This window comes from Indicator indicator, chromosome 2 (genome assembly GCF_027791375.1).
Source record: "Indicator indicator isolate 239-I01 chromosome 2, UM_Iind_1.1, whole genome shotgun sequence".
Taxonomy (NCBI): Eukaryota; Metazoa; Chordata; class Aves; order Piciformes; family Indicatoridae; genus Indicator; species Indicator indicator.
Window position 1 is genome coordinate 58,770,618 of NC_072011.1, and position 11,260 is coordinate 58,781,877.

The following is an 11,260-nucleotide window of genomic DNA, read 5'->3' on the forward strand; positions in this document are numbered from 1 at the left end:
CCAAAATGTTTCTATGATTCTCTGAATTGTCCTGCACGTTGAGGAGGGAACACATCTCCAAACAAGGCTGGGACCACCCTCATCTGGCAAAGGTTGGCAGAAAGGTTGGAGCCCATGAGGAGAGGCTGAGGGAATGGGATTTACTCAGCTGAGAGCTGAGCTGCCTCTGAAGAGAGAGCCCAGTTCTTCCTGGAGGCACTGGGTGGACAGGACAAGAGGCAACAAGGGCAACCAGCAACAAGGGAAAATCACACCAGATGATAGGAAAAACTTGTCACAGGGAGAGGCAGGGCTCCAGCCTTGAAAACACCCAACCCTTGGCCCTGCAGCTCAGAGCTACCTCATCTGCACTAACTTGTGCTGAGCAGCAGTTGGCCCAGACACCCCCTGAAGCCCTGTCTCACCTTCCTCTGCAGCCTGGCAGCAGCGGCCAACACCACTGCCTGTACCCTGCTTCCTGGCCTTTGCCAAGGATGCCACATAAACCCTCACTTGAACCATGTGTGGCAGCTGGCTGCTGGCACCTGCCTCTGCCAGGTCCCTGCAGCAGCTGGGGTAGCTCCTGGGGCAGCCCACGTTAAGCTAGACCACCCCAGGGGCGGTTGCTGCCAGGCCATTGCCTACACTCAGCCTCCTGGCACTTGTATCGCTGCGTCAAGCCTGGCTGTCAAGGACCAGCTCCCCACCAAGCTCCTCCCTGAAGGGCTGCTCCTCCTCCAGCAGGACCCAGCTGACGTGTGCCTCCAGCCCTGTTGCTCCAGCTCTGGCACCTGAGCGTGTTCAGGCAGAGCTGTGCCTGACCGCAACACGCTGCTCCCTCTGACCACGACCTCTGCCCCAGGGCGGGCAAGGAGGGAGCTGCAGCCACAGCAAAAGCACTGGTGGGGTGTGGAGCCTCCCCACCCAGGGAGGGCACCGTGGATGGGACTGGGACGTGTCAAGAAAAAGGGACCAGTGCCTGGCTGGAGAGAGGGAGGGAGGAAGTTGGTTGCAGCACAGTCTTGTGAGAAGTGCTGCTGTGGGCTCAGCAGGGATATGCAGCCCCATCTCAGCTCTGCCTCCCAGGAAGCCCCAAACTCCGTGCCACAGGCATGCAGGGGCTTTGGGGGTGAAGCTGTGTCTGCACCCACCCTCTGCTCTCCCCGCCAGGCTGGGCACTTCCTTCCCCAAAATGCTTGAGGTGGCTGTAGCCATGCCCTTTGCTCCAGGCCCTGCCCACAGACAGACACACAGACCACGGGCTCCAGTAGCTCTCAGGACTGTTCTTCATTAAGGGGAGGGGAATTGCAGGTGGCTCTCAGTCACATCCCCAGCTTCCTGCTCCTTCCCAGAGCTGCTTGCAGCCATCAGCCACCACAGTCCCATCTCTGTGCCCACCCCTTCAAGCCGTCTTCTTCACGACATGGATGAAGTAGCAGGGGACATGGGCCTGTCCTGGTGTGTAGGGCTGGAAGTCCCCGAGGACGCTGTGCTGGCACTTGCCCTGGAAGGCACCTTTCAGCAGGGCTGTGAAGGCCTCTAGCCGGTGGGGGTAGTACGAGAGCCGAAACTTGCTGCAAGGAGACAAGAGAGGTGAGGCGGCAGGGAAAGCACTGCGCAGCGCCAGGCCTGTCCCCACCACCCTGCTGGGAGCCACCCCCCTGGCCCCTCTCACCTCAGCTCTGGGTCTGCCCCTGCCTCAGCAGAAGGGACCTGTACCGTGTAGTCCAGGGTCACCATATGTGCCTTGTTGTTCACCAGCAGCACGGAGGTGGTTATGTCCTTGGTCAGGTCGCTCTGAGGACCGCAGGAGGACGTCAGTGCTCTGTGGGGACGCAGTGGCCCCCAGCCTGGGTCTAGCCCTGCTCTGCATGCTCCACACCTGGCCTTGGGGGGCCAAAGGGCTAGTGCAGGGTCCATCACCAACCTACCTTATAGTAGATGTTCTTGCCGGGTGGGGCACAGCCTGTGGCCAGAATGTGATCATAGTTGCGATGGTCGATGACCAGGACACCTCCAGGCCTCACCATGCTGGCAATGTTCCTCAGGGCCAGCTTGTGGTCACTCTGGTCCCCTGTGGAGGAAACCATGGCATCCCCAGGCACTAACTGTACCCCACAGCATGTCCCATCGGGGGGCCCCATCCCATCCATACACACAGAGAAGAGCTGCCCTCCTCCCCTCCACCCCAGCCCCACACAGTCCAAGCTTGGAGAACCCACAGCCCCACCCACGGGATAAGCTCAGACACATTCTCAGCTTCACTGGGGCAAAGCATGCCATGTGGGGAACCCACCACTCCACTTGAGGCAAAAGGCTGGGGAGGGATCCAGCCTTGCCAGAGCTGTGATACAGATGGCACACAGCTCCACCACTGTAGGACCCAGTGGCCCCACTCGTGCCATGACCAGGCGGAGCAGGGTCTCAGCCTTTTTTGGAGACATGCCATGACAACAGCTCCACCATGCATAATTCACTGCCCCACTTGGGGCATGAGTTTGGGCACGTCCTCAGCCTGCTGGGAGACACCATGCACATATGCACAGCTATTCTCCCCCTCATCCCACACCAACCCCCTCCACCTCCCCACCCCTAACCTTTGAAGTCAGGCAGGTGTGCGAAGGAGTTGCCCAGGCAGATGACTGCATCAAACCCATCTCCTGGCTTCTCCAGGTCCTTCTCCAGCGTGAGCCAGTTGGCCTCCTCTATGACTGAAACAGAGGGAAGCAGATGAGGGCAGGGACACCTCATCCACCCAACAGCCTTCCTTGCATGCGAGACACCCCCTACGGCCCCCCCCCCAGCCCCACACCAGCATCACTCAGCTGCTCCTTGGACTCACTGGGTGCTTGGAGCCAGCCTGGAGCCAACAGGCAGGCGAGGGCCACGGCCTGGGCTTGCCAAGCACTGGCAGATCCCTGACCGTCACTGCAGCAAGGCCAGCGGCACCCATGCAAGGGGCCTGAGCATGGGGAAAGGCAGGGGGTAGTAGGCGAGGGTCCTGAGCACCCTGCGGGAGGGGCTCAGGGCAGAGGCCCCCGGCACCGAGGAGAGTTGTTGGTGTCTGCACGACCCTCCCGGCCCCCGCGGCCCCCGCACCCCATCGGTCGAAGGGCTCCTCCTTGCGCCGCTCCCAGCGCTCCTTCAGTGCGTACTTGAGCATCTTGTCGCTGGCGTCGACGCTAGTCACCTGGAAGCCCTCCTCCAGCAGCATGATGGAGTCCACCCTGTGGACAGGACCGTCAGCGGGGCCAAGGGCAGCTGAGGGGGCACAGGGGGCTTGGGACGGCGGGGTGGGAGGGAGTGGAGGGGAAAGGGAGGAGAGATGGGTGCGCGGGGGACGGCCGAGGACAGCGGGGCCCAAGGTAACCCCCGGAGGAAAGAACCTGGAAGGAGGGCGGACGCGGGTCGCGGTTCCTTACCCGGTGCCGCAGGCTACATCGAGGACGGAGCGGCAGCGGTGCTGGCGGAGCAGCGCCAGGAGCCAGCTGCGGTACTCGGCCGTGCGGCTCCGGATGTCCCCGATGTACAGCTGCCACACGCGGGCCGCCCGTCCGTCCGCGTACTGGTCCGGTAGCCCCTCCGCCGCCACCCCCAGCGACCGCGTCCGGTAAACGCTGTCCACCATCCCGCCGACGCAGTCCCGACCACGGCCGCGGGCCCCAACTGCACCGTGATCCCGCCGCCGCCACGCCTCCGGCCACCGCCTCCGCTGCTCCGCCAATCCGCGCCGCCGCCGGCCTCCCTGACCCGCCAATCCGCGCTTCCGCCCCGCCCAGCTCCTCCAATTCCCGCCTCCATCGCTCCATGCGCCACCAATCCTCATTACCTTCCTGCACCGCCAATCCCCGCCGCCACCTGCTTCCCTGCTCCACCAATCCCCGCCTCCGCCCCGCCCTGTCCCGCCAATCCCCGCCTCCGCCCCGCCCAGTTCGCCAATCCCCGCCTCCGCCCCTCCCTACCCCGCCAATCCCCGCAGCCTTAGGCCTTTCTGCCCCATCAGTCCCCGCCGCCGCCACCACCGCCCCCTAACAGCCCTGACCTTTGCCTCGGCTGCAGGGAGGGACCGCCACAGCACAGGTGTCGGGGCCTGCCGGTCCTCCACCACGGGACCGGCCCGCGGCTCTTCATCAGCTTCCTCGGGGGGGCTGCGGCAGGGGAGCCGGGCCCCTGCCCGCGGCAGGAGCTGAGGCTGACGCGGCAGCGGCTGTAGAGGAAAACGTCTTTATTTACAGTCCGGGCAGGGTGCGGGCAGAACGAGGAGCCGGCTCTGGAGAACCCCCTGCTGCTGGAACCCCAGCAGAGAGGCAGAGAGCCTGGGCCCGGCGGCTCCATGCCACAAGCCTGTGGGCAGGATCACGCCCAGGCACGCAAGTCTGGGCAGGCCACTCCAATCCTCGCCCAGGGTAGCTCAGGTCACGACCTAAGTCCCTTTTCCTTTGGTAGCCGCAGGACACGGCGGGGTGAGAGCCCAGGGGCCTGGGGCTGCGTGCCTACAGCTCATCGGCTGGGCTGTGGGTGAGTGGAACCTCCTCCTGGATTCCACTCTCCTCCAGGCTCTCCCCTGAGGCTGGGAGGCTGGCAGCTCCCTCACTTTCCTCCTTCCCACCCTTCTTCTTCTTCCTGCTCTTTTTCTTGCTCTTCTTCTCCCCCACGCTCGCCAAGTCACCTTTCTTGCCAGTCCACTTCTCTGCCAGGCAGCCTGCAGAGGAGAAGTTCAAAAGTGAGGGGCTCTGAGGAAGCAGTGGGCTCCTGGGGCCTGGCAGGGCTCCCCCCTCTTCCTAGCATGCCCGTGCAGCCTCTGGCAGCAGCCAGGACTTACTTGTGTCCTTCCCTTTTAGCACATGGTCAGCACAAAGGAACTGGGAGAGGTCTTCCGTCTGGTGGTGCCTGTACCAGTCCTCAATCACGTCTTCGTACTCCTCCACCAGCACATCACACTAGTGCAGAGAGGAGAGCCCAGTTCCAGCCACATAGCACTGGGGCAGGGCCCAGGACAAGGGCACCGAGTCCTGCCAACACTCTCGTTCCCAGCAGTGCAGCCACAAACCCTCTCCCACTCTGTGCTCCAGCCCATGAGGCCACAGCAGTGGCCAAGGGCCCGTCCCAGCAGCCTGGGTACCTGCTTTTTGAGGTCAGCCACCTCAGCAGAGGTCTCGTTCCACAGCTCATAGGGGATGTCCATCACCACCTTGACACCCTTGTGCACCAGATTGTGCAGGGTCTCGAATGTCTCCGACATGCCCTGGGGAAGCAGTGGTGCCCAGTGAAGTGGTGCTCCTCCTGCCAGGCTCCAGCTCTCCCCTCCCAGTGCTGCCACTGGCCCTGCCCAGGGATGCAGGTACATGCAAGCCAGCCAAAATCAGGTCCTGATGACATCAGCGTTTCCAGGAGTTTGAGTGGCCAGAAACCTGCAAAACCTGCCCCCCAAATCAGTGGAAAGACATGGGCCAGGCAAGACAAGTGATGGGTCCTGTGTTTGGGGCACAACAACCCCATGCAATGCTCCAGGCTTGGGGCAGAGTGGCTGGAAAGCTGCCTGAGCAGAAAAGGACCTGGGGATGCTGGTTGACAGTCAGCTGAACAAGAGTCAGCTGTGTGCCCAGGAGGCCAAGAAGGCCACAAGCATCCTGGCCTGGATCAGGAATAGTGTGGCCAGCAGAAGTAGGGAAGCAATCCTGCCCCTGTACTCAGAGTGGTGGGGCTGCACCTCAAATACTAGGTTCAGTTTTGAGCCCCTCACTACAAGAAAGACATTGACGTGCTGGAGCATGTCCAGAGAAGGGTAACAAAGCTGATGAAGGGTCTAGAGAACAGGGCTGGTGAGGAGCACCAAGAGAATGGGGTTTGTTTGGTCTGGAGAAAAGGAGGCTGAAGGGACACCTCATTGCTCTCTACAATTCCCTGAAAGGAGGCTGGAGTGAAGGGGGTGTTAGTCTCTTCTCTCTAGTATCAGGTGATGGAATGAGAGGAAATGGCCTGAAATTGTACAAAGGGAGGGTTAGATCGGATATTAGGAAAAATTTCTTTGCTGCAAGAGTGGTCAGGCATTGGAACAGGCTGCCCAGGGAGGTGGTGGAGTCACCATCCCTGGAGATGTTCAAGAAATGTGTGGCGTTGGCACTTTAGGACACAGTTTAATGGCCTCAGGTAGATGGTTGGACTCAATGCTTTTGGAAGTCTTTTCCAACCAAAACAATTCTGTGATTCTAAGACAGCCCCTGGCTCCCTCCCTGCAAGCAACAGGACCCCACACCTAGCCTGGGGGGCAGCGCAGTCTCCTGTGCTGTGCACTGGCAGGGGATCCAAGGGATGGCAAGAACGAAGCCCCAGTTCAGCACTCTGGCAGCACAGGGGCAGATGAGGGATGCTTGGTAGCAAGGCACAGCAGGACAGCACTCACCTTGGCGAATCTGTTGCTGCCACTCCTCTCCTTGTGCAGGTTGTAGTCCAACAACCGCTTGCAGATGTTCTCCGTCACCTCAATTAACCGGATGTCCCTGCATGGAGAGGACAGGGCCTTGGGCTCAGCTCAGTCTCCTCAGAACAACAGGCAGGACACAGGACAAGCCTCAGCCCAGCTGGTGTGATGGCGGGGTGGTAGTTTTAGGCTATGCCTTTAACAATTTTTCACAGATTTTGAACACAAAGTAGTAAAATGTAAATAAATCACTATTGGGTGTAAAAAGGAAAATAATGATTGTTCTAAACAATCCCATTGGAGAGTTATCTACCACAAGTATCAGTTTGGTGAATAACTTCTCAAGATACTAACTTTGTGCTTCTGCTGGCTTCTGCTTGACCTTGGCTGCATTGTTTTGGCTAAGTTCTAACTTCTCTGCTCTGTCTCTTGTCCCTTTTGTATGGGGCAGGGACAGGGAGGGAGAAGCTATTAGCTTCCCCTGGTCTTTGGCCTGGGGGATCCTTGTGCTGTTTATTAACTGTAAATACCTGTAAATACTGTAAATATTGTATATTGTGTACGTATTGTGAAAAAAATTTAAAAGCATAGCCTAAAACCACCACATGGGGGAGTGCTCTGTGGCTCCCAGGGTGCCTTAAGCAGGAGCTGCCCAGCCCAGCAGCCCCGGAGCACTTTTCTCAGGGGAGCTACGCCCAGTCTGCCTGTAGAGACAGCATGAGACCACCCGGCCCAGCCTCACTTACGACTGTGTGTACTTGACCGCAGAGCCCTTCCCGTCCAGGAAGCCATACTTGGTATCGATCACCTCCTTGGTCCTGCCGGTCTCCTCAAAAGCAGACTTCAGCTCCACTGCCACATACTTGCACACTGCAGGGAGGAAAGCACAGGCGTGTTAGGGGCACTCCAGAGCCAGTCTAAGCAGAAAACAGATGCCTTAGATATTCAGATAACTGGGAACAGCTCAACTGATTCCTCTGGAGATCCCTTGAAGCAGGACCACTTGAGTTAATGCTTCAGTGTAAGTGCATCCAGCCAGCTGCTGCGGCACAGCTAGGAAGGCAGACGGTACCAGGTCTGCCTGCAGCTGTCCCAGCATTCCACTCTGCAGCCACCAAAGCCTCCACCTCAGTATCATGAGCTGCTCCTTTCCTCCCAGAAGAGGACAGGGGTTTTTGGCAACAGCTCCTCCTCATCACACCCGCACATCCCACCCAGTAACAGTTTCCCAGCTCCCTGGGCATATGGGGCACCAAGGGGCTGGCAAGGTTCAGCAGGCTGGGTAGCAGGACAATATGCTGGCTGTGTCACTGCAAAAGGGGCTGTCATCTCCAGCAGCAGTGCAAGGGGCACTGCCTGAGGCAGAGACCACAGCACTAACAGCCTTGTAACAGAGTGTACATTCTCTTTCATAAAACTATAAAAAAATAACCAACCAAACAACTTTATTTCTTCTGTAACAAAGAATCCCAACAGAGCTACAGAAACAGAGAGATGGAGAAGTATCTCCAGGATTTACAAAGTGAAAACATGGGGAATGGAAGCCAGGCATGGTGTGGCCCTTCCTGCTCTGAAGCCAGGGACCCAGGATGCTGGAGAAAGGTTTGTCCTGTGCTGTGAGCTCCTCTTCTTCAAGCCCTGCTTTAGGAGAAGTTCCCCGCAGCAGGAACAATGTGACAGTGATGAACAATCACGTCTTCTCCCAGGCAATGATATGAGCAGAGATATGCTGCAGGCAGGAAGAGAGCAAAGTGACTTCTCCAGTGCTGTCATGCATGTGCTGAGAAGCCTTGCACACACCTTCTGTCCTTTCCTCTCTCTGCTGGCACCAGGGGCTGGAGGTGACTGCAGCCATTTCTCAAATGGGATGAATGCTCCTTCTTGCAGCTCCTCGGGACTCAGGCCTCAAGGATGTCCTGCTCCACACCACACCTACTACAGCATCCCCTTGCATGACAGGAGTGCTCACTGTTGGGTCCAGATGCTGCCCATGGCCATTACTGCATGCTGACACACGTTCCAGGCCTGGGCAAGAAGAGGAGCAATGTGTGGTCAGCACTTGCTATGATGCTTCTCTGAAGTTATGCTATAGCACAGCTCAGCCATCAGTGTCCACGGAGCTGCAGGGAAAGCTTTGCAAAGAGGTCCCGAGTTTCATTTCTTCATTTTCTCTTTGCTGTGAAGCTCCACATGTCCTTGCACTGCAAAGACAGAGGAAACTACGGCAGACAGCAAAGATCCATAATGACTTGCCCTGGATTGCCTGTGAAGCCTTTGACTATGTGAATCAGGTGGCTGCTCCGGGAGGAAGCATCACTGAGATCGAACTGTGAGGAGGAGAGACGACCAGCCCCGGTTACGAACAGTTAACGCCTCCCAAGAATAGCAGTGACTGCCGGGTGCCCCTAGAACCCTCCTCTAGGGACAGAGGAAAGACAGCCGCAGAAACGAGCACCAGGAGCTGGGCAGCAGCAGGGACACGCCGCGGGAGGCTCCGCTCGCTGCAGGGGCACTGGTGGGCACTCACTCCCAACGAGGCACCCAACACCAGCAGCTGCCCCTGCAAAGTATCTCTGGGCTCGTACCTCTGCTCCGCCTGCGAGGCTGTGGGGGGCAAACAGGCCTCGGGGCCGCGGCTGCGACTACTCAACCCCAACCAGATCAGCCAGCGTGCGGCGGCCGATCCACCGCATCTTCGCCCGGCGAGCCAGGCCCAGGCGTTGCAGCTGGACTTCTCCGGCCAGTCCCCAGCCCCACTTACCCTCGCATTTGCTAGGCAGCCGCACCCAGTCCGAGTCGTCGCCTCCTGCCAGCGCTGCCGCCGCCACCAGCAGCAGCAACGCTGCCGCCGCCATGGCTCCGCTTCCGGAGCCGCGCTTCCGGGAGCGCCCCGCCCAGTAACCATGGGAACGGGTAGCGCCGGCCAATCCCAGCGGTGCGCGTGGCCCGCTCAACCAATCACCGCCCGCCCGCCCTCAGCCGGACCCAGCGCTTCAGGGCCCCGTTCGACCGCCCTGGGGCCGCCTCCACGTCGTGGCGGCAACGCGCACGTGGCCCCACAGCGGAGGGGAGGGAACGTGTGTGCGATACCGGCCTGCCCTCCGCGACCTCCATCTCCCTCGCAAGCCTCTGCCCCTTCAGGGGCCCTGCCCCACCCGGAAATTCGCGCCCCCCCCCCCCCGTGCCCCTAGTTCTGGATCCTCACCACCCCACAAAACCGTGGTGACCTCTCTTTTGTCCACCCACACGGATTTCCCTCCAAATCCTCAGTCCCTCCCTCCAGCATTTGGGTACCTCCTCTGCCCCCTCCAGAATATTTCAGGTACCTTCTCCCTGCCCTGCCCCAGATCAAACGAAGGGCAATTACCGCTTGGCGGCAGGCTTCTACCTGGGCCTTTAGGTTTGGATGAGGAAGATGGAAGTGAGGATGGCATCAGAGAGCGCAACCTTCAGCAGCACCATTCGGATGGCCACAAGCAGGGCCACGGAGGCATGGGCCATCCCCACTGCAACAAAGGGGACAGGTGACACCTGCTGTAGCACCCCCCTGCCTCCACGGCTGTGGTAGGGCCAGGTCAAAGGGAGAGTGCTCAAGATTATAGGCCCAAGAGGTTCTTCTGGGTCCATCACGGGTTTTAGTCACCCTCATGCATCCCCAAGACAGCTCGTATCACCCCATGCCGTCCCTGAGAGCAGGCTGGCTCTGACCCACCTTTGCCTATCCTCTCCCCCAAGATGTGACTTCACTCCCTCCTCCCCAACCCCACAACGCTGTAGGGACCCATCCCAGCTACCACATCCCCAGCTGGGTCCCTGACACAAACCCAGCAAGGCTTCCTTTCCTGGCAACTTACACTCCAACCATGGCAGGGCTCGGATACTCACCAGCCACGCTACTGGGACATGGCTCTACCCCCTCCTCATTGCCTGTGGGATGAGAGAGGAGCTGGGGAGGTGGCACCAGCAGCAGCCTGGTGCCAGGTGCGTGACACAGCTGGCCAAAAACCCTTCGCTGCCTGGGGCAGCAACATTGCCCACAGGACCTCGCCCCTGCTCTTTGCCAGCCCCTACCCTCAGGGGGGCATTGGGCTGGGCAGCAGAGGGTAAGATGGGCAGAGGGGATGGCAGTAGGGCTATACCTGTGATGCGGATGGGGCTGGAACTGTGGGCTGGAGAGGTCCTGTTGGGCCCCACATGGCAGGTGAGATCCCCCTCTGGCAGAAGGTCATCAGGGAGAAGGGAGATGGTACAGATGGTGCCACCATCCTCCTGGGAGGCCCCGTAGGAGAAGGACTGCAGGGCACTGCTGTTTCCACTGGCGATCCAGACACTGTGGCCCGAGCCCAGGCCCAGCTCACTCACCACGCAGACCACCAGCCGCTGGCGCTGCCCAGCCACCACCATGCTCAGTGGTGGGGCCAGGGTGGGCAACGGCCTGGTGGCTTTGCCAGCTGGGGAGAGAGGGCACAGGGGTCAGGGGTGCTGCACCCCCATGTCCCAACCAGCTTGGTGGAACTCACCTTTCACACTTAGCACGGATGACACCCAGCCCTCCTACCCCCGGCCTTGTCCCTCAAACAGGGGTACTCACAGGGCAGCAGTGGGAGCAGAGCAGCAGCCAGCAGCACCCAGAGCCCCTCCATGGCAGCTGCAGCCTGTGGGGCTGCCGAGGGCTCAGCCCCCAACCGTCACCGCCCATCACCTGCCGTCGCGGTTAGGCGGCCCCAGAGCCTGTGGGGATGGGCGCGGCGCCAAGCGCGGCGACTGCCGCTCCCCGCCATGGTAACACCGCCCTCCCCCGGGCTCCCCTGCAATGGTACCGCCCAGCTGCCCCTCCAGCAGCAGTGGTACCGTCCCTTG

At 60.1% G+C, this 11,260-nt stretch overlaps 2 protein-coding genes across 2 annotated transcripts; both read right to left on the reverse strand.

Moving 5' to 3' along the window:
* Positions 1–1,258: 1,258 nt before the first annotated feature.
* GNMT (glycine N-methyltransferase) lies at positions 1,259–3,607 on the reverse strand. Its single transcript, XM_054393170.1, has 6 exons — positions 3,402–3,607; positions 3,079–3,206; positions 2,577–2,690; positions 1,911–2,053; positions 1,655–1,776; positions 1,259–1,553 (listed from the first exon to the last, which is right to left on the reverse strand). Exons 1-6 carry the CDS (start codon positions 3,605–3,607, stop codon positions 1,382–1,384), a joined length of 885 nt encoding a protein of 294 aa, XP_054249145.1. The 3' UTR covers positions 1,259–1,381.
* An 806-nt stretch (positions 3,608–4,413) lies between these two features.
* CNPY3 (canopy FGF signaling regulator 3) lies at positions 4,414–11,043 on the reverse strand. The gene is made up of 8 exons (XM_054393159.1): positions 10,992–11,043; positions 10,540–10,851; positions 10,286–10,327; positions 7,147–7,270; positions 6,383–6,479; positions 5,102–5,224; positions 4,802–4,919; positions 4,414–4,681 (listed from the first exon to the last, which is right to left on the reverse strand). The coding sequence occupies exons 1-8, from the start codon at positions 11,041–11,043 to the stop codon at positions 4,473–4,475; spliced, it is 1,077 nt and encodes a 358-aa protein (XP_054249134.1). The 3' UTR covers positions 4,414–4,472.
* Between the last annotated feature and the right edge of the window lie 217 nt (positions 11,044–11,260).